Consider the following 22,623-nt stretch of genomic DNA (forward strand, 5'->3'; position numbering starts at 1 on the left):
GATGAATTGAGAGTTTGTATTCAAATCAGTGCGTCTGGCACTGGGCCCTTCACTGGAGAATGCTATGCAAATGCAGGTGGAAATTCCCCATATACACCAGTGATTCCCACCCTTTTTTGTGTCAGGTTTCAGCATGTGTTCGGTACTGTTTTTCCAGTACCTCTTAAAAGTAATACTGTATTTAGTTAACTCTTTTACTTTCGTTATTATTATTATCTGTTACTTTGTAGCATTACAATTAATCTGCCATTCCCTGATTGAAAATGTATCCATTACTTTCAGCTGTTTCTTAACTTTCAGACATATACCATGTATTCATTTTCTTTATGTATAACCTACAGAGGTTTTCCATTTTTAATCTGATTTTTTGTTTCAGACTCTTAGGCTGTGAATCATTCTTATACCTGTTTAATTGCCTCCGAATGTCTCAAATAGAAAGAGATATGAGGAATTTAACCCCGTTAAATTCTACATATTTATGAATCTTATGTAATTATGCTTAATTTTAATTCTTCTAATACTTCTGTGGTTTTTGAGTGAAACCGCTAGGTGGGGATAAACCTCCAGGGAAGGTCACCGACAGTGTAAGAAAAATACTGACCCAAATTGAAGCAGGTGTGCGACGAAGATTTGATGTTCACCGTGTTTAGGAGTGCCATCTGACCTAGAAAAACAAACAAAGAAACTCATTCAAATATTTTTGACTGCAGAAATTACACATTTGTGCGGTAAGTTTGTCACACGGGCGAATTATTTATTTGAAACAAAGCAAAAACGAGCAGAGCGTCCTTTTTTATTCTAATTTTTACAGCAACCTGATTAAAAGAGCGTCATCAGCTTTGTTGCCTGGACATTTAAGGTTAACTTGTGGAGTGGTGTGATGTGAGTGGGGGTCAATGTGAAAACGCCCAGTAGCGCCCATTAAAAGTGAATGGATTTTAATTGCAGGAAAACTGAGTTGTTTCCAGCTCTGCTGCTTCTGTAACTTTCAGGTGACACAACTGTTGGATCAAATCATCTTTAATCTGCGCATTAGTGCGAAACTCCTTACAACCCCGTGTCAAAGTTCACGCTTTGTCACATGATGGATCCTAAAGTTGATTCTTTGGTTGACTTGTTGATATTTTTCTTCTGCTTGAGTGAGATATTGAGGCATTTTCCAGCAGCTGGGGGTGTACGTGATTGCCCCTGTTTAAGGTGTGAATGTTCGACCCAACTACAACACTTAGCAGCTTGTAAGCGCCAGAAACCCCACAAATGGTGTTGAAACCCCCCCGCTCCCCGTATTTCCTCACATGCTAAGCAGCTTCTTTTTTTCTTGGGATGGAAAAGTCTCCAGCTTCCCGATGGGGGTTCTTCTAATCCAACTTGTTTTCACTGTCTTGCTGGGAAGCAAGAGTTTCAACATTAGCACTACGTTAAGTTGAACAAAAGAGGCGCATACCCGAAAATAGTCTTTTCAGCGCTGAATGGCATGCTCAACACTCCAGAGGGAGACCCCACTGTGGAAAAACACCCCCGTCGACTGCAGCGCGTTATCAAACAACACAAAACAATGATGACTTCAAATATTCTGCACCTACTAATCAGCTAATCAGCGTAGTTTATGCTTTTTTCTTCATTTTTTTCTTTTTCTTTTTAGGAATAGCTTTCATGGGAATAGTTTCTCCTCTGGAATTAAAAGCCAAATCAAATACACAATTTGGCTAATTTGATTTTAGTTTCTCACAATTAAAAACCATTCTAAAAGAATTCAGTAGGCAGTGAAGGCTGAATTGCTTATTTAATAATTAATAAAGAAATGAAGTACTGAAAGGGGCATCGTCAGTGTTTGTATATTAGCCCTCTATTGTGTATATTGCTCATCTATAATTGTTGATTGCATCCGAGGTTAAATCGAAAATATTTGTACCCACCCTACCCCCACAAGTTTCACCTTTTACATCTAAGCCCAAGTAAAAGCTTTAGTGATATTAAAATTAAATAGACAAATAATTAAAAAAGTGTACGATAAGACTAAAATGTGTAATTGTGTAAAGCCAGACTTGTATTAATGTAGATGTGTTCCCCAAACATTTAAAGTCTCCATCCACGAATCTTGTAAACAGAGATTTTAAAGTAGTTGTGGAATCACTATGTTGCATGTCGGCGTGTTGATAAGGTATCGTATGGGTGGTTTACAGTTTTGCCCTGTCTTTCTCTCCCCTCTTCGCACACAGACCCAGCCCAGCCCCCAGGGCCGATCAGTCATTCTGCTTTCAGATAACGCATCCCCCCGATTACGCAGCGGGATTTACATGAAACTGTTAATTGTTTGCTCTTCAAATAGTCAGCCTGGAGCCAGCAGTCTGCCAGAAGTTAAGGACCGACTCTTTGACCTCCTCCCCCTCTACGTGCAGAGCGATATTCCTCCCCTGACTGATCAGCATGACAAAGCATTGGCCGGGGCAGAGTCTCTTGGCACCGATCGCTTCATCCCACCTAGGAGAACTTCTCGACCATCAACTTGACTTCCACAGAAATGAGCAGCAGAGTTTTTCTCCCAGCGGCGTAGCGCCGTGGAGCTCACCGGCCCAATACTGGCCTTACCTCACGGATCCGATGCCTCCCCAGCAGCTGCCGCGCTCGGAGGAACCAACGGAGCGCCCCGGACACCTCACCGGCGCCACGGGATTCATGGATAAAGAGGAAGCGCCTGGATCTTTAAACCCGAATGATCAAGATGGACAGTTTAAGCAGGATGAAACGCAGGACATGTGGAAAAGTGAACGGGAGAAAAGAAATGCCGGCAATGGGAAGAAAAAGAACTACCAGAGGTATCCAAAACCTCCGTATTCCTATCTTGCAATGATCGCTATGGTCATCCAGAGGTCTCCAGAGAAGAAGCTGACGTTAGCGGAGGTAATGATAAAACTAATGCTTTTATGTGTTAACTGTGTAAATGCTGCCGGAGTTTGGCATTTGTGAGTAGACGACGCGCGCGGTGTTTTACGCACGGTGCCGCTTATGATCGTCACTTATTTCATCAGCAGAAGCAAATCCATCACTGCGTCGTGTATTTAGAGTAGACTCCATTAGAGTTTTATGCGAAATTTCTACAATCTGTCTGAGAAGATCGTTTACAGTTCCTAAAGTGACACTAAACAGCCACATCGTCGTGACACTTGAGTGACTTCTACCCGTTCCCTTCTTGGTTTGCTGAGATAAGGCTGGACTGCAGTGGAACCAGACGCAGATCTGTATCAGAAACAGTGATAAGATATACAGTACATTCCAATATTAGGCTTCAAATGGGGGCTCCATTCACTTTTTGTACCAGATGGAAAACGTATTTTCAATTTGTTTCAATTTTAAGTTCAATGAGTATAAAAATCCAAATCCTTCGTTGAAATTTGTAGTTTCACCGAGCTGTTTTTACGCAAGCATGGATTGCAGTTAATATAGTGACCATATAACGAAAATCTGTGATGCTGGTGTGTGTGTGTTGGTTCAGACTTTAATGCTGATATTTGTTTACATTTTAGATCCTCAAGGAGATCAGTACCCTCTTTCCATTTTTCAAAGGAAACTACAAAGGCTGGCGAGATTCTGTGCGACACAACCTTTCCTCATATGACTGCTTTGTTAAGGTTTGTATGGTAAAATGTTATGTAATGATCATTAAACAGAGAAAAAAACTAAAAAACAACCTACTCCTGTAGAAATACACCACTGGAGTCTTTCTATTAAAACCTAGAACCCACTTTAAATCACTTGTGTTGTGATAATTATTAGGTTGCCAGTCCTGTCAGACTAGGTTGTCCAGGCAAGCACTAATATTTCTGTCCATCCTTCCTCCACCTTGTAGGTATTGAAAGACCCAGGTAAGCCACAGGGCAAAGGCAATTTCTGGGCAGTGGAGCTGAGCCGCATTCCTCTGGAGCTTCTCAAGAGGCAGAACACGGCCGTGTCCCGCCAGGATGAAACCATCTTTGCTCAGGATCTGGCTCCTTACATCATGCAGGGACACAAGCCTGAGTCTGAGGCGCCCCCTGAACCTGTGACCTCGCTCCCTCCCACATCTTCTGGAAACTCTTTCCCACCGCAGGATGACTTGTACAGACCTAAGCTGGATTCGTCCTTCGCGATCGACTCCCTGCTACACAGCCTGAGGCCAATCAGTGCCTCTGGGGATTTAGATATGGCTTCAGGGGACTGCTGGGGTGAGGTGACTCGGGCTCGGCCTTCACCGGCTCCGCAACATCGTTACACCTCCTCTGCTCGGAGTGCCTCTGCCAGCTCTGCAAGCCCAGCCTCCACGTCCTCCTCTTCCTCGTCTTCATCTGATGAAGAGTGGAAAGGAGTAACTGGGAAGCGTGTTCCTCCTGATGTGGAAGCAGGGGGAGATATTTGTAGGCCACCACTGCAAAAATCAGCCAGACGGGAAACTGTACCACCTCCATGGGAGCTCCCCACCTCCTACGCTAAATATGCACCCCCTAATGTCGTTGCCCCACCTAGCATGCGTTTCAACGGGGGTCCTCTCATGCCCCTGCACAGCGGGCTACCCATCTACGGCTATGGTAGCTCTCCCATGACACAAAGTCACTTCTTGGGCCATACATACTGGCCCATCCTCCCCACTAGACAAGTTTCAGTGAGAGCCCCTCCTTTACTCATGGACCTGGACAACATGTTGCAATCTGTACCTCCAAATAAGAGCGTGTTTGATGTGCTGGTACCAGCCAGTCAAAACTCTCACCCACACTATCAGCAGCCCGGTCAGTACTCTTTGCAGAACAGGGCTCCTCTCAACCGGTACCATCAATACTGAGTATTACTGTCACTCAAACAGGATACAAAACCACAATGACAAACAACTGGATGCACATCAAGATCCATAAAGGAACTATATTTTGTTTGCCACTTCCACAAACTCAAGAAATACTACAATAAATGTAAAAAACAAAACTCGCTGAGCTGTAGACAATGTTATCAATTGACTCAGAGTTTTATCAGGAGATGAAAGTGTTTTTATGTTGCAATTAAAAAAAAAAAGAAAAAGAAAGTGTATGGAGTATTACATGGCTTCACTGAAAGAAAACCTTTTATAACTGTACAACAAAACGAGTATCTACCTCAGTCTTTCAGTGAAACTGTGTAAAGTCATTGCACTGCACCTATAGTTTGCACTGTTTCTTTATTTGCATATACAAGCTTCTTTTTTTAACCTTTATTATCATTTTTTGAATGTTTTCTACCTATTGTGACTACTGAATGTATTACACATACAAAGCCACAAAGAACTGGACTACAAGGCCTATGCAGTAAATATGAGCTAAAGACTGACACTGTAGAGTTAGTAAATGAAGACATTGCATCTTTGTCTTTATGGTGCGACAGTGCACAGATCAGTGCCTACATCTAAATTATGATAGATACCAAGAGATACCATTTGTTCATGTACGTCTGTGATGCTTCTATTGATGGTGGCATTGGCCTTGTTTACTCTTTTTTTCTGTCATTGTGTGTAAGGGGAAAGGAAATCTGTACTGGGAAGAAAACAAAAGATTTCTGGAGACAGTGTAATTTTTTTAATATCTTTGTTTTAGTCTGAACTCAGTTCAAGTGATATAATCTGAGAATCTAACAGCTTGTCATGACACTGGAGACTATTTTTCACATCCTGACAGCCAAAACGTACCTCAAACTGAATCATTTCCTGCAGAATTTGCACTGCTGGTTATTTTGCACTATTTTAAATGCCATTACAATCATCTTTTATAGGAAGCTGCTTTTAAAAGTCTCCTTACCTTGACAAGTGAATGTTTTGTTAGTTTTCTGACATTTTACTGTGATTTCTTTTTTTACAGTACTGAGTAGGTCAGCTCAAAAGTTTTGGGTATCCAAAGAATGTTCTGGAGTTTAACAGGGTATGTAAATAAAATGTTTATATTAACAGTGCTGTTCAGTGTTTTGTGAGGCTGTATAACAATTACGCTGTTAAGTGCAAAATCCTGCTAACTTTACATGAATATGCCGTATTGTGGTTGCACTATTTATGTTTATTTACACTCTGCAGCCACTTTATTAGGTACACCTTATTAGCAGTGGGTGGGACCCCACGTTGTGTTTTGAGTTTCCTTCAATTCAATAAGGAACTGGAAACATTTCTCCAGAGATTTTTATCCATATTGACATGAAGCTAATCACACAGTTGTAGATTTGTCAGCTGCACATCCATGATGCAAATCTCCTATTCCACTACATCCCAAATATGCTCTGTTTGACTGAGATCTAGTTACTGTCCAGGTCATCTGAGGACATTGGGTAGGCTGTGGCATTTAAACAATTCTCCGTTCATATCTGGGTGACTAAAAGAAATATCATCCACATTATTAGATGACCAGCACCAGCCTGAACTGTTGATACAAGACAGGATGGATCCATGCTTTTAAGTTTTGTTTTATTTTAATCCAAGATTCCAACTCTGACATCCAAATGTTGCAGCAGAAATCAAGCCTCATCAAATCAAACATTCTTACAATCTTCTATTGTACAATTTTGGTGATCCTTTGCAAATTGTATCCTCAATTTCCCGTTCTTACCTGACAGGAGTGGCACCTGGTGTGGTACTCCTCTGCCGTTTCTCATCTGCTTTAAGGATCAGCAGTTTTTGTACCCAGAGATGCTCTTCTGCATACCCTGGATGTAATGAGTAGTTATTCAGTAACTGTTTTTTTCCCCCTTTCCTGCCACTGACTTGATATTTCCCCTGTTTTTGGACTACTGTGCAAACCCTAGAGATGGTTGTGTGGGAAAATCCCAGTGGATCGGCAGTTTCTAAAATACTCAGACAAGCCAGTCTGGGACCAACCGTGGAGTGATCAAAGTCAATTAAATTAGTCAATTAAGTCTAATCTTTCTAACTTCTGCAGGTCATTTTGACCATGTCTATATAAATAAATAAACTGAGTTGCTGCTGTCTGATTAGCAGATTTGTATTAATGAAAAGTTCAATAGGTGTACCTAATGAAGTGGCTGGTAAGCATGTTTTCTTTATATGCAGGATCACTGGTTTTAGATGATGGTTTCTGTTACTTTAAAAAAAAAATTCAGAACTTTTGTATTTTGAGAATCAAAATTTTTAAATATAAAGCTTAGGCTAGTCACGTGAAAATAACAAGCTATTTTTTTTTCATGATTATTTTGTGAATAAATCTTCTGATGCCCTTTATATATAAAGCAGCGGTGTAGCTGGTCTGCTACAAGCCAACCTATTTAACCTCAGGTATTTTGTGTCACCTCAAAATAAAAAGAACAGCAGAATGTCTTCTGAGTGTTACATCATCACAAATTACACTGAATTTACATATGCGAATACCATATGACTGATGGATGAGGCTTGTTTGAATGTATTGTTATGTAAGTGAAGGTTGTAAAAATGACATTATTGAAATATTTAAATAAATTAACTTGAAATTCCTACTTGAAATTGCATGGGAGTAAAAGAAAAAGAAAAAACACTTAAGTACCTCACGCTCAGCCTCGTGATTTAAAATCTTTTTATATTGTTTTTGTTATTTTTGTGCTATAAGCTGTCCTTGACTGTTTTGAAACTGCCAAGAAATTAATTTGTCATTATTATTACTTTATTTACTATATGAGAAACAAATGTATCAATTGAAAAACTAAATGGCAATGCACTTAAATATTTGCAATCAATCAGCTTTTGGGGATTTGCAATGAAATATTTTTTTCTAGCGTGTGTCTTTGAGCTTCTCCAATCTTTTTTATGCAAACAGTTTTTTTGTGGGTATTTTTGGTGACAGACTTTTTTTTAAGCTGTTCTAGTGATGCCAACACATCTGACTGCTTTGACTGGTGTGACGGAGTGTGAGTGTAACATTTATGTGTCTTTAAATACTCCCCCCCCCCCCTTTTCTTTGTATTTTGTGAATCTAGCTTCTCTCATTTCTTTTTATCTTTAGTACTTTCCTAAAGTTAATACTGATAATAAGCCAGTGGATAAGGTGAAAAGACAGAGTGGGCCAAGCAGCAGCAGCAGAGAGATTGTTTTATCACAGGAATTGTAATCCAGAAACAAGGAAGCTTTCTTTGATCCACAGTCCACGGCCTCCATAATGGGAGTTTCTAGCACAGCTATACACACACACACACACACACACACACACACACACACACACACACACACACACACACAGAGCTGATTTGCATCAATCGTCCAGCAGCCGTCAGCCTCCTGCTGCCTCCCCTGCAGTGACCACTATCTCTTTATCTGCTGCATACGCATGCCTGCACTCCCTCACTATCCTTCCTGCTCTGCTCCACGATCATTCCTGACCCAGAGATGGGAGGAGGGGACAACACTTTAAACAGGGACAAGCCCCCACCCCGCACCAACACATTCAACAATCCTGGGATTTTTTTTGTGGCATGTCAGAAGTTATCCTAATCGAACTATTTTCATTAACTATCCACGATCCAGGTCAAATAATTTGAGCCTGCACGTGCCTGGATCACAATTCAGTTTAGTTTCAATGCATTCGAAGCTTAAACTGTCCTCATGAGTGAAGTTTGTGCGACACAATGTCGTGTCATTTGAAATTTTGAGTAAATCTGTGTGTGTGTGTGTGTGTGTGTGACTGCTATGGTGCAAAAAAAATCTTTTTAGTAGAAATAGAGTTTATTTGTCTGATTTGTTAGGACAAGAAAAACATCTTGAAATCGATATTAGACAAAAAAAAGACTGAGGTCTAAATTAATGCTTTTTGAAAAAGCATCAAATGGAACTAAACATTAAAACTACTGAGTAGATTCAGTATAAGAACAGAGCGATGGATATGCGACATATAATAACTGTATGTCCGTTACAAAGGTCCTTTGATGGCATATTTAGTCTGGTGAGGACAGACCCAGCCTGAGTTATTAGTATTTAGCCAACTTCCCTGCAAATGTAAGCACAGTCTGTCTGTGTAACACGCCACATGTGCTGCATCTTTTAAACACGGAAACTACAAAAAAAAAAAAATCTTTTAATGGTGTTCAAGTAAAAATCTGAAATTCTGACAGCCTGCATGTAGGCTTGAAATCCTTTTTACTCAGTATGTGTCTCGCAAATATTTTGCAGTACAATGACAAAACTGTCTTAACTCTTCCTCCTTTTCTCACGTCTTTTCACACTCCCTCTTGTGCCATTCTGTATTCAAAGATGCTACCCCTCTCGGAGAATGTCTCATTCAAGCGCCTTCGCTTGGTCTGAGGCCTATTGTTTGCTTCCTCTTCTTTTCCATATCCACCTCCTCCAGGGGTGTAGAGGCAGAACATGTCCTGTTTGGGGACACATACAAACACAAAAGCTATGATGAAGCAACAGAAGTACCACAAAACGAAGCTCCTCTAGGTGTTCCTTAAATTCTGGAGTTTAAACTGTATTTTTAAGTCAGGAGTCTCCATAGTGTAGAAAAACGACATACTGTTGTAACTGCAGTTGTTTTTCTTATGTTAAGATATCTCCAGGATTCAATGTGCAGTTGCTTCTGTGCAGTGACAAATAGGGAATGTTCACTGGTCTGGACCACTTAACACTAAAGTGGGCTGTACGTGACCCATGATGTAATATAGGTTTGACATCTCTGCTCTGACTGGACAGATGTTCAGTTTCTCTGGTGCATACAATTTGTTTATCAGCACATTTTTGATTCACCAACGTTAGCTTGTTATTTAATATCAAAGTGAATTATAATTTAAGATAGCTGCGCAGTTCTGGCTTTAAATGCATCACTAATCTGCCTGCACTGCTTTCTCATGTTGTCATTTCTTTCCAGCCTTTTGTGAACCGAGTAGCTTCTTCTGTCATTCTGCCTTTCAGGCTCCCATTCATATAACCCACTTCCTCCCGATCTCCATCCGAGCCCGCCACCTGCTTCATTTCCACTTCCAAGAGGAAACTGGACTCTGGGTGTTCCTGTCCTACTTCCTTTAACTTGGAAGTGGCCAACCCTGCTAAACACAAGGCTTAAAAACCACCAAAACAATTGATGTTGCCTCCATGATAATAATTGATGGTTTTTCAACCACAATAAAGCCATGTCCTTAAGTTTAACCCGTTTCAGTTCTGCCACTTTTATCTAAATTGCTCAGTGACTTCCCCCTTCTTTCTTGTCTGTCTATCTTCCTTGCTTCAGTATCTAATGAAGGCAAAATGACCCCAAAATAATCTAAAAACTAATAAAAATAAAAATTGTAACAAGAGACAAATGTATTTTTCATGAGTTTACAGTAAACAAGAAGTAAGCTCATTTTCCTATAGAAATCAATAATTCAAGACACCTCAGATATAGATTTAGATTGCTTTTTGCAACCAGAGCCCACTGATGGCCGCTGGCTTCAACTTTCTGTTGTTTTCAGACTTGGATGCTACGGCCATCTTGTATATAGTTATTCTGGGCTGGCATTTTTTCTGTGTAGTGTCATTATAAGTACACTAAAGCACGACGGTGCTTCACACGTGCACAGCCTTACCCCGGGGTCAAGGCTGACACTGGTCTTGGCTCCCAGGTTGAGGACTCTGCCTTCAGCTCTGTGGAGGAGGTTCAGCCCTGCTACACCATCATCTCCCCCTGACCGCCAACAAAAGATTACATTTTTTAAGATTAAGTAAGGAAAATGTGAGCATTTAGACTTTTTTTTTTTTAATTGTTGAGGACATTGGGACTGTCATCAGGCTTTGATATTGAAAATTTACCCCGGAGGCCATAGGGGCGAGTGGATCGCCTCTCTGTCAGTACCGACAGAACAACCTTGTTCCTGAACAGAAGTTTACGAATCACACCGTCTCCACCGCAGTATTTCCCTGCACCCCCTGAGCCGGGCCGTAGAGAGAACTGCTCTAAAACCACTGGATACCTGAACATCAGAAGGACACAGACGGCATTCAGATGAATAACAGAAATGATATCATCACACGACACAAATCGTCAACTTATATCCCACCTCTTCTCCAGAATCTCTGGGTCAGTGATGCGGGTGTTTGTCATGTGAGTATGAACTCCACTCCGCCCGTTCCAGCCCGGCCCTGCCCCAGCTCCTCCAGCAACTGTCTCATAATAACCAATTTTCTCACTTCCAAATGAAATGTTGTTCATACAGCCCTAATGGAAGGAGCGAAATAAACAAAACGCCATTAACTAGTCAGTTGAATGCCAACGCATTGTGTTTCACACCATGTCAACAAGTTGTTTACTCTACAGGTGGAAAACATACAACAGTCGAAAAGCGGTACATAGCTATCAAATGTATGCTTCATCAGTCAAGCTTCACAGTAGAAACATGCATTTTTGCAAACATATTTTGGAATATCATTTACCTGTGAGGCCGCGCACACCTCAAACGCCTTAAAAATCACATCAACCACTCTCTGGGATGTGAGCACGTTTCCTCCAACCACAGCTGCATTCTGGGAAGGCTGGAGGATGGACCCAGGAGGGATGATGACATTGATGGGTGCGAGGCAACCCTAAACATGGGAAAAGAAAGGTGGTCAAAAAAGCAGCCCAGATGAATCACGATAGCCCCCCGCCCCAAAAATTACAACCAACATTCAAACCACGAGTTATTCAAAGTGAGCCAAGAGCTCCTAGAACTGGATTTTTACCTGATTGAGGGGGATGTCCTGTCCAACCATGCAGCGCAGGCAGTAGATAAGTGCAGACAGGGTGATGGCCCGTGGAGCGTTGCAGTTCCCCCACACCTCTGTTCCTGTCCCTGTGAAGTCAAACACCGCACTGCCCTGTAAAGAAGGAGGTTCACACATTTAACCAATCACAGTCCTTCTTGAAGAGCGGTTTCTATCCCAGCTTTGCAAACTAATAAATATGCTGTGTTACGATTCCTCCTCACCTCTTCTTCATTAATCTGAACCCGCAGTCTGATTGGTGTTCCGTCGTCCATGAAATCCTCTGACTCCACCTCCAAGGAGCCCGTCTCCTGCCGCCGCCGCCGTGCAAAGTCTCTCAGCATGTCCCTCACCGCCAGTTCTGCGTTGCTCTAAAATGCACAGAGGCTTTACAACACCCTCATAGCCCATACTTTTCAGAAATAAGAATACTTGCGGCCACCAGTGCTACCCCTCATCGCCTTGTTCTCAAGTTATTGCATTCACAAGATTTTCAGAAATCTTGACCTCTGTGCTTCAGGTCAAGGTCACTGAGATTTGAAATCATCAACCTTTTGAGGGGCAAAAAATCAAATTTTTCTTCTTTAAATTTTTGCTTGTAGCAACAGTTTACCTGGATGTATCCCATGTAGGCCTGAACCACAGCAAGTCCATAACTGTCAATCAGCTCTCCCACCAGCTGGCTCCCTCTCTGATTGGCCGCCACCTGAGCCCGCAGGTCTGACAGGTTGTCATGGAGATTTCGAGTCCCAGAGCAGCCTGGGTATTGGGCTGGAGCTATCAGAGCTTCAGTTACAGCTGATACAGAGAGATGGGAGAGGAAGTAAGGGGTCTAGAAAACAAAATGAATGCTAAAAAAATAAAATAAAATTGTCAACAGAGCAATAAAAAAACAACAACTATTATTTACTAGTAATTTTAAAAAGAAAGAGTCCTTTAAGTGCCAAAGAATGACTCTTTATCTTAAGTTAAGTGTCATCTCTTGATTTTCTATGCTCTCTCCTTTCAGAAGTGTGTCACATTCAGGTCCTGACTCGTCTCCTCCTCACTTACCTTCTTCCTGGAAGACCCCACCAGTGACAAGCTTAAAGGAAGTGAAGACAGCGCCCTCCTGCTGAAGGGAAGTGGAATGGGGTGGCATGGAGCCTGGAGTGATGCCACCTATGTCGGCGTGGTGCCCCCTGCTGGCCACAAAGAACACAGGGCCGCTCACTCCTTTTCTAAACACCTGAACAAGAGAGAAAAAAGGCAATGAGGAAAGAATAGAAGAAGAATTTGAGGGAAGAAATAGTGTTGAAAAGCGTGGTGGACTGACCGGTGTGATCACTGTGAGGTCTGGGAGATGGCTGCCCCCAGCAGATGGGTGGTTACTCAAAATCACATCCCCTTCTTTGAGCTTATTCCCAAGTGATCTGAGCTGCTCACAGAAGAAAAAAAACAACATCCTTTTGTCATTCAACGTGTATGGCCACACTAAGAAAAACTCACTCACACATGGCTGGACTGTTCGTGCCTCACCTGGTACTGGACAGTCTCCTGCATGGCTCCCAGGTGGACAGGGATGTGAGGTGCGTTGGACACCAGACCTCCATCCTGTCCAAACACAGCACAGGAGAAGTCAAGTCGCTCCTTGATGTTCGTGGAGATGGAGGTTCTTTGCAGAACTCTGCCCATCTGCTCTGTAGGGGAAGACAGAAGAGGTAAACAGGAAGTTCATACTCTTCAACAACCTTCTTCCTCATCTGATTTTGCATGCTGGCATACCCGCGATGCTCATGAAGCGATGGGAGAAGATGGAGAGCTGCACTGTGTTGAGCTCAGTGCCGAGGGCGCAGTGAGGGTCTGAGCCTACCGTCATGCAAACGTCACCACCTTCTGTCAGACGAGCCTCACAACAGGGCTCCACCAGGATGGTGCTGATGGAGGAAACCGGAGCAAATCATGTACAAAGTACAATACATTTCAAAATCAGCACAGGAAATTAAAAATCACATCCACAGAAGTAAAAACTGCTGAAACAAGGACCTCAACTGATAACGCAGAGGTTTAATTTGCTTAATTTAAATAGATTTTAATGTCCTGAGTTCAAAAAATGCAAAAAGGAGAGCATAAAGAATATAAAACATTATTTAGATATGTTTAATTTGGTAGTTGTCAGCAAAAAGCAAATGCCTGCCTGTTTTTGTCAATGATGATGGCTGGTCCCTGGATGCTGTGACCACACGGCAGCTCCTCCCATAGATACACACTGGTGTCGACGTAACCGCCCTCGAAGTAACACTTGGTTATCTACACAGAAGAGCAGAAACAGAGTGACATGAAATAAATGTGCCCACAAGTTTAGGTAAAACATCAATATTACAATGATGGAACAGAACATTTGTCTGTGAACATCTCCCACTTCTCCCATGCTGCTTTTTTATGTTCACCTGCTGGTAACCACCTTTGTTTTATTAAAGGCTCTTTTTTTTCAGCTTCTAAAAACTCAGACGTGGTCACAGCTTGAGCCGGTGACCATGCAGCGGCCCAGGTTTGATCGTTTTTCCTTCAGGCCTTGGTGAGACTGCCTGCGTGTGATCATGTCTGATAAGTGATATATGTGGTACCCGGTAAGTGACTCCATTTACCGTGGCTGGTTTGGCCTGTCTGTGTCCCATTTCTGCTTTGTAAACTGATGTAATACCAGATTGCCCACAACCCCTCACTCTGATGTCATCCACCATGATGGGTCTGTCTGGGATGGTGAACCCGAACTCCTTCAGATAACTGTAATAAGAAGAAGGAAAAAAAAGAGTTAAGAGGAGGAGTAAGAAATCAAGGGTCCTGTGTACAAATGTCATGTAATATTTTCTCCTAAAGATAAAAGAAGATGAACAACAACAGCCAAAAATATAAACAAAGTGTACGCAGCAGTGATTTAGCCCTCTGAAAGCGAAAACATGTAGCAGCCAGAAGCTCAGGACATGAATGGGTAAAGAGAAGAGGAGCAAACCGTTTGGTGAAGGCACTACGAAAGTCTCCGGCTCTACAGGACCGGGCGTTGCTGGGGTATCCGGCAGCGGTAACCATGAGAGCGCAGTCCGTGCCCTCGTAACGCATGTGGAGGAAAACCTCGGTGGTTATCTGACCGCTGAAGCGGACGACAAACAAGACTACTTTAGTCTAGCGGCTACGATTGTTCAACAAACATCATGACTTCTTAACATTCACGTCTTTGCTTTTTTCACTTTAACAAAATGTAAGCAAGGCCACAAAGTCCCTTTTTCATTTTATTATTTGCTTTTAAATCTTTAAATGAGTTGGTGCCTCCTTAACATTCATCCTTTAAATTATGCATATCCGAATTGAATGGACAGAAACTTTTATAGTCACCTCTACTTGTTTCACACATATTCATACTTCACTTTATTCTGTGGATTTAAGAATTTTATATACAACCCCCGATTCCAAAAACGTTGGGACCCTGTGCAGAATAAAGCTAAAAACAGAATGCAAAGATTTGCAAATCTCATAAGCTCATATTTTATTCAAAATAGAACATATCACATATCAAATTTTTAAAGCGAGAAATTGAGAAAATGAACCATTTTTACAAAAATATCAGCAAATTCTGATTTTTATAACAGCTACACGTCTCAAAAGAGGTGGGACACAGCCATGTTTACTACTGAGTAGCACCTCCTCTTCTTTTAACAATAGTGTGTAAACATCTGGGACCGGAAGAAAGCAGATACTGGACTGCAGGCACACCAGTTTAACATCCAGACTCTTCTGCTATAAAGCCATGCTGCTGTAAAAGCTGCAGTATGCGGTTTAGCTTTGAAAGTTGACTAGCATGCCTGGAGTCTTACAGATGTGCTTGACCCCAGCCCATGTATTGTTTTGTGGTTTCTAACCTGGTGAAGCCTCGTGCACGGAGTGTATCGTGGCAGCGTTTGGATAGCTGCTCAACCCTTTGATCAAGCTCACTGAAGGACGCCGGCTTGTACTGCAGAGAGCACGGCTCCTGCACCTCCTCCACCACATCTGCTAGAGCCAGACCGTACGCTGACAGCACGCCGCTGTACCTGCAAATCATAAACACGGGCAACTGCTCACTCCGTGGCTCTCAGCTGTCTTTCACCTCTAGTGAAACAGAATCTAGAAGCCTTACTTATGTATAAAGACAGTCTTCATCCCAAGAGAGCGGGCAATCGCACAAGCATGTTGACCGCCTGCCCCCCCGAAACACGCCAACACATGCTGAGATGTATCGTGGCCTTTGGCCTGCAAGAGTGGAGCAGGTGGGAAATGAGTGGGAGAGAGAACAACAAGATGATTTTTTATGCTGAAATGTAGAAAACACAGTTTAATACCAAACATACCTGTGTGAGAGCTCTGATTGGCCGGCACATTGCCTCATTGGCGACACGAATGAATCCCATGGCAACCGCTTCCATGCTCATCTCTGATTGTCTGCTGTGTGAGTGGTTGGCCCCATTAGCATCAGCCTTCAAATGAAAGCACGAAGAGTATTTAAACCTAATATCATCATAAATATTTGAACTTACTCCACAAAGTAGTCCAGTACATATCAGTGCCTGTGATTGGTTTGAAGACAGGAAGACGTTGATCTCTTCAGTGAGTTGACGGAAATGCTTCGTGGTCTCTTCCAGGGACAAAGGCTCATTCTCTTTGGGCCCGAAGATCTTTGGGAAGAAGGAAGGGATGAGACGACCCAGGGCTAAGTTAGCATCTGTCACAGTCAGAGGTCCACCTGGGAAAATACCACAGCACCCGACAGGGAATCAGGTCTCGGTCTGTTTTTCAATAACCCCATTGTTCTGAGTTTTGAGTCAGCGTTAGCGTTCAGTGCTTTACTTGGCACCGAGGATGGTGGTATCTGAAATGAAGCTTAAGGCTAACCAATGAATCTACAGGGAACGTCAACAAAGAAGACTCCGATTTCTTTTTGTTAACACACTTTACAGTTCTGACTGAGAACTATGAGGCAAGTTTGTGTTATATCATCTCAACTTTGGACGTGCCAATGTCCAGCCTTCTGACGCATAAATTGGATGATTAACCTCGGGAACAGGACAGGAGAACAAGCTCCGTGCCAGTGGGTGCTGGACTCAGTATAATGATTTAAAAAAGAGAAAAAGGGGAAAAAAAGAGCTGAAACTGCACAATTAATGGTTCACTAGCTAGAGAAAGAGAGAGAGAGAGAGAGAAAGAAAGAAAGAAAGAAAGAGAGAAAGAAAGAAAGAAAGAAAGAAAGAAAGAAAGAAAGAAAGAAAGAAAGAAAGAAAGAAAGAAAGAAAGAAAGAAAGAAAGAAAGAAAGAAAGAAAAGCTGGCAACAGTAGAACATGAATAACGGAAAAGCTGTTACCTTTTCTGTAGCAGGCTGGTCCTGGATGTGCTCCTGCAGACTCTGGTCCAACTACAAACATCCCTGATCTGGTAGGGTTAGAAAGAAGATAAATACAGAGAGTAGTCATTAAATAAGAAAATAAATAAAATACAAAACAATCAAAGTCAAAATGGGTAATATCACAATTACCACATCATCACATTATACTGGTATTATAGAAGATTGCTTGCAAATATGGAGCTAGTCCCACCGTCCGTTACACAATTTGTGCAAACTTGCCTGAAAAACAGTCGCGATCCTCCGCCTGCAGCCACAGTGTTGATGTCCAGCTGAGGTGCTTGCAGGGTGACTCCAGCTGTGGTAGCCTCAAACACATGCTCATACTGGCCTGCATACCGACTCACATCTGTGGACGTTCCTGCAGACAACAACAAACGAGAGCATGTAGGCACGAAAAGCTAAAGATAAAAACCAAAGTTAAAAACATTGCCCAAAAGAGAAGCGTAACTTTACTCCATAGGATCAGAAATATCAAATCCTGGATGTGGCACATGGAAGACAACAAACTGTATGAAGATCACACAAAAAGACTTCAAGACAATATCCAGAAGATGCTCAGTTGTCTCCTTTGCTCCCACATACACTCACCGCCCATGTCAAAGCCAATCACAGGCTTTTTCTCCATCTGGCTGTAAGAGGTGATGGCGTATCCCACCACACCTCCCGCCGGGCCGGATAGAATAGCCCGTGAACCGCAGAACTGCTCCATGGGAGTCAAGCCTCCATCTGACTGCATGAACAACACATCTACATCCTGAAGACACACAGACATGAGAGGTTTATGTTTTCAGACTAGTTTAAAGGTGTGGTTAAGTACATATTTATATGTGGGCTGTATGGTTGAGAGCTGCTGTTTGTCTCTGGTGGTACTTAAAGGGGTGGTGGGAGAGTGTCTAACTGAGAGGAAAAGTACTTATGCATACAATAGAGTTCTGAAAATTGTCAACCCCTGAAACATATCGACTGATGCGCGAGAAAAACAAACCTTCAGGCCATCCTTGAAGCCCGAGGTGAAACCTTTTAGATACTGGTGAATTTTGGGTGTGAGGTAGGCATCGGCGCAGACTGTATATCCTCGAGGCACCGCCCGCACCATCGGCATGACCTCACTGGAAAGAGACACCTGGCTGAAGCCCAAGCGACGAGCCAGAGAGCCCACTGCTTTCTCATGCTCGGACCATCTGAAGCACAGAGAGAAAGCAAGTGAAACATTAAACTCTTACGTAATTTGTTCTGCAGTATAATGTGTTTGTCTTATCACTTCAGTGTCCATTGATCACCTTTTTCTTAAAGCAAAGAACACCAAGTCTGGGCTTTCAGTGTGACATGTGACAAAAAGCATAAAATGAGAACTATTGGGTACCGAGATAAGAGATAAGGCTGCTGAGGTATGACGTCGGTAGACCGAGGTCTTATTTATAGAATGGAAGCAAGTTACTGGGAGAGGACAAGAGAACAGACTAGGATCGTGAGTAAATATTAAAGAAGCTGTAATACTGACGTGTACGAGTGCAGAAGAAGGACAGCCAGACTGGTGATACCACGGGCCAAAACTCCTCTCAGGTCCTTTTCTACTTGCTCCAAGTCTAACTCCTTCCACACCTCAAGGGAATCCCCAGTACTGCCTGGGAAAGACACACAAAGGGATTAGTGGGATTAAGTGAAATTATGTCAGTTAAGGCTTCCATGTTTGAACCAATAGCCAACAGAACTTATTTTCATTACTTTCCTCACTCTGAAAAAATAAATTCAAAACATAACTCTCACCTGAAATATTTTGTTATATATTTAAAATATTTACACACAATGCCAAAGAAAATCATTGTGCTTCATCCAGGTGTTTCCACAGATTAGATGTGTTGCCATGCTTTGCATTTTGCATTAAAAATGCAAAGCTGCATTTTGCACTTGAACCATTGTTTTGCTTGTTGGGCAAATGCATTATTATTGTATAAATAATGGGCTATTTAGTGCTTGTTAGCTTGTTATAGCTGTCAGTTTTTCAAGGAAGTCGAGGTAGCTGAATTACTGGTTTAATTAACCTCATGATTATTCAGTCTGTTTAGATTGACAAGATTCCACAGTTTGTACAGGCACCACACGACGCTTTGTGGAGTGGCACAGTCAGTGTGAAAGATGGGCGTACCCACTGTTCCACGTTCCCACTGGCAGTGCAGTTTATGAAGCGTACTGAAATGGGACATGAGCATATACCTGAAGGATTCTCCTTTCTGACTCCAGTAATTTACAATATAGCATGAAACCAGTGACTGAGCCCATGAAGTCATCAGTTCACTTTTCAGATGTGGAAATTAGATCTTTGGGAGTAACAACAATGCTTTAGCTAAAGGCTCACACTGATACTGATAACCTGCTAATGTTTAAAAGGTATAATATTAGGCAATTCTGGATGGACTAAAAACCTGAAGCCACATACTGCTAACACGGCAGAAGAAATTAGCAGTAAAGGGAGCGCACAACTGCCCCTCGCACCTGTGACAATCCGTTCGGGATCTTTTCTGGGCAGCTGACAACCATCTTGCCTGAGGACGACTCGCTCGTCCACCTCGATCACCTCCTCGTACAGGACGTCAGGCACCGCGACCTCCTGTTACGCACGTGCAAACACAAGGTATACCAGCTCAAAGCGCATGTACTGGGAAGAGCCAGAAAGTGATAAACAATAACAGTAACTGCTTTTACCAGCTAAGGCTTCAGACTGTTATGGTGCAAAAGCTTATCAGGTTTAGTTTGTGTGTTCTGCTGACCTTAAAGGTTAAAGAAAAAAAAAATCTATGTACAGCACAGTAAGCCACAGTTTACTGATCCGTAACCTGAGCTTTACAGATAAGCGACCACTTAATGTGTTAACTCTACAGCTAGCTCAGGGCAAACTCCAGTACTTGCCACAAGCCTGAGCACAACGAGATAATAACTAAACCTTGCAGAGACACAAGCCGTGCCTCACACTACTAATGAGCACCACATGCAGTACAATCACTGGTACAGGCTGAAAAAACAGACCAAGTCAAACAGCTTTGGCCTGGCCTGAGTGCCAATGTGCAGCAGGTCCTTGAATCCCTTTGTGACCAGGAGCGCCGTCCTTTCTCCCTCCCTCTCCAGCAGCGCGTTGGTTGCTACCGTAGTGCCCATTCTGATCCAGCCAATCAGAGAAGTGTCTACAGGCTGATCGCGGGGATACGCCTTCCCTGTTTCCTGTCAAGAAATGCAAACATCAGCATCATATACAGCTATCCCTAGAGATAATGTATGGATATGAATGTAGTGTTGCTCAATATTACATATCGTTTCCACATTGAGCCGCCTATTCTGCTTTTTTTGATACATGCTTATTAATAATCTATAAAAACAGTGAAATGACAGCCAGTATGACAGCAATTAACCTGATATTTCCTTGGCTGAAGGTGGACAGCACAACATTACCTCCTCCAAGATTCTGCGGATCCCCTCAGTGGGAGCATCTTTGTAGTTCTGGGGGTCTCGGGACAGCAGCTTAAGGACTCTCTCACAACCATCGGGCAGCCGGGCGAACACATCGGTGAAGGTGCCACCCCGGTCGATGGCAAAGTCAAATTTCCCCTTAGTCTCAGCCATAGTGAAGAAAGTAAAGTGCCACTCCCAAGTCTATAATAAGAAAAGAACAGGAGAACGTGGAAGTTAAAATTATTCATTCAACACTGTGATGATACAGGAGCAACTAAGGAACCTTTAATTTGAAGGAGAAGGAACATTTCTCGTTTAAAAAACACCACCTTCTTATTTTTAAGCCAGCAGCCTGCCACCATGCTCACTCCTTCACTCATTTTCCTCTCTCTGCTAGACCTCCAGGTTTTTCTTTGTTTATATGACTCCAGACTGCAGAGACAACACATGCATTCCTCTCTCATAGTGCACCGCTAATGCATCTGCAAAGTTCATGCATGGCTACCAAAGTTACTATAGTTTCACATTTTCTAATTAGTATTTATCTCATTTTTGACTTTTTGCTTTTAAAACAGTTTAGTTTCCAGAGTGGATTTCCTTGTTTCGGTTTAGTTTTTATTAGTTTTACTCTTTTTAATTATTATTGTATGTCTGAGTAAAGACTTATGAAAATCAGTACAGGTATTACAACAAACACAAACGTCTTATTTTTTTAAGGCAGCTGTCTTATAGACACCCAGTCTCTAGAAATATGTCCATCAATGTCCACATCAGCAAAGGTGTAACAAAACTTTGACCAAACTAACTAAAACTATGCATATTATCTCTCTATTTTTCTAAATTATAGTTTTCTTAGTTGTAAAAATTCACAAAATAATTTCAGTTAACTAACTTTTTTAAAGTCTACGATTAATAACTACGCTAACCTTGATATCCACTTGAACTTTGTCCACACTACTGTGCAAGGTGACGCTTTACGCGCGGTAAAGTCCCAGAAATGTAAGTTTAAACAAATGTGGTGATCATTTATACAAATCTAGACTCCACTAGGTCTTTACAGAAAAAAGGAAGAGGTGATCTGATGCTATTACTTCAAAATGAAGCGAACAGACGTGATCAAACTGCACTAAGTAGGACAGTAGCATGCATATTCCAGAGGAAGCATGCAGGAATATCACAGACAGGTCAACCAGCATTAAGAGACAGAAATCCTTACAAACTCTGCCCGAATCCTTCAAGAGTGAAGTTTTTCTGCACCTGAGATATATGCACATCTTAAACCGATGCGAACTGAGCTCCATTGCATGCAGCTCACAGCGTGAAGCATGCCGGACACGAAGCAAAGCAGCTAGTAACAGCACCGACATACTCACCTGTGCGCCGGGCACTGCTGCTGCACTGCTAGTCTGCTAATCTCTGATAATCCGACGTCGGTCAAATCCTCCTCCCATAACCCCGCTCTGCCTCCTTTTCCAAGAGAAACAACGACGAAGTAGCTCCTCGGTGCCGCTGTCCGGTCTTAACTCCGCCTCCCCCAACTCTTGAAGGGAGATCGAGGTCTATAATTTGAGCATATCGAGTTCCTGGGTGAAAGTGCTCGCAAAGAAGAAGGGGGTGTGGAAAGTGGGACTGACTTTGCGCTTAAACGAACATCATGTGCACTCGAAAATAAGTGCTTGTTTTGTTTTTTAATGCTAAACAGCAACAACAATAAAGCACTATAAAATGTGACAACGGCGATAAAAGGCGCGCAGGAAGTCCACTGCAGGAATGGCGAACTGGAGGAATAACCTTGAAACCGAAAGGTGATTAAAGGGTTTTTGCTGAAAGAGTTTGTTGTTCTGAAGTGTGGTCCCATCTGATTAAATACGCAAATTGTAACATTAATAAAATGTGATGTAGATGTAATAAAATACTAGATGTAGATGTTGTGAAGGCGGATGAGGTTAAATACCCGGGATCAAGCATCCGAGGCAACAGTGCAGAAGACAGGTGAAGTAGAGAGTGCAGAGTGGGTGGAGCAGGTGGAAACGACTGCTATGACGTATGGTTTGGAGATGGTGGCACTGACAGAAAGACAGGAGGCGA

The 22,623-nt window shown here is 42.4% G+C and overlaps 2 protein-coding genes across 5 annotated transcripts; one reads left to right on the forward strand and one right to left on the reverse strand.

Annotated features, from left to right (window-relative positions):
• The first annotated feature begins 570 nt into the window (after window positions 1-570).
• Window positions 571-5,938, forward strand: foxh1 (forkhead box H1). 2 transcript variants are annotated; one of them, XM_026180005.2, is made up of 4 exons: window positions 571-728; window positions 2,220-2,901; window positions 3,525-3,629; window positions 3,848-5,938. In XM_026180005.2, exons 2-4 carry the CDS (start codon window positions 2,428-2,430, stop codon window positions 4,811-4,813), a joined length of 1,545 nt encoding a protein of 514 aa, XP_026035790.2. In that variant the 5' UTR covers window positions 571-728; window positions 2,220-2,427; the 3' UTR covers window positions 4,814-5,938. The 2 variants fall into 2 exon arrangements, with proteins under 2 accessions (XP_026035790.2, XP_026035791.2); XM_026180006.2 differs by having other exon boundaries at window positions 590-728; window positions 2,330-2,901.
• A 2,729-nt stretch (window positions 5,939-8,667) lies between these two features.
• Window positions 8,668-22,259, reverse strand: oplah (5-oxoprolinase, ATP-hydrolysing). Of its 3 annotated transcripts, none has more exons than XM_026180234.2 (28): window positions 21,909-22,259; window positions 20,536-20,736; window positions 20,116-20,307; window positions 19,585-19,699; window positions 18,593-18,716; window positions 18,077-18,272; window positions 17,680-17,845; window positions 17,311-17,449; window positions 17,050-17,117; window positions 16,258-16,433; window positions 16,042-16,167; window positions 15,831-15,943; window positions 15,574-15,744; window positions 14,670-14,807; window positions 14,305-14,443; window positions 13,854-13,966; window positions 13,442-13,593; window positions 13,196-13,356; window positions 12,993-13,094; window positions 12,731-12,905; window positions 12,291-12,475; window positions 11,902-12,048; window positions 11,657-11,791; window positions 11,369-11,518; window positions 10,996-11,153; window positions 10,748-10,908; window positions 10,525-10,622; window positions 8,668-9,330 (listed from the first exon to the last, which is right to left on the reverse strand). In XM_026180234.2, exons 2-28 carry the CDS (start codon window positions 20,704-20,706, stop codon window positions 9,178-9,180), a joined length of 3,924 nt encoding a protein of 1,307 aa, XP_026036019.2. In that variant the 5' UTR covers window positions 20,707-20,736; window positions 21,909-22,259; the 3' UTR covers window positions 8,668-9,177. The 3 variants fall into 3 exon arrangements, with proteins under 3 accessions (XP_026036019.2, XP_026036022.2, XP_026036018.2); XM_026180237.2 differs by lacking the exon at window positions 21,909-22,259 and adding an exon at window positions 21,793-21,811; XM_026180233.2 differs by lacking the exon at window positions 21,909-22,259 and adding an exon at window positions 20,865-21,007.
• Window positions 22,260-22,623: the final 364 nt, after the last annotated feature.

The sequence above is a fragment of the Astatotilapia calliptera genome, chromosome 9, assembly GCF_964374335.1.
Source record: "Astatotilapia calliptera chromosome 9, fAstCal68.1, whole genome shotgun sequence".
NCBI classification, from domain to species: Eukaryota; Metazoa; Chordata; class Actinopteri; order Cichliformes; family Cichlidae; genus Astatotilapia; species Astatotilapia calliptera.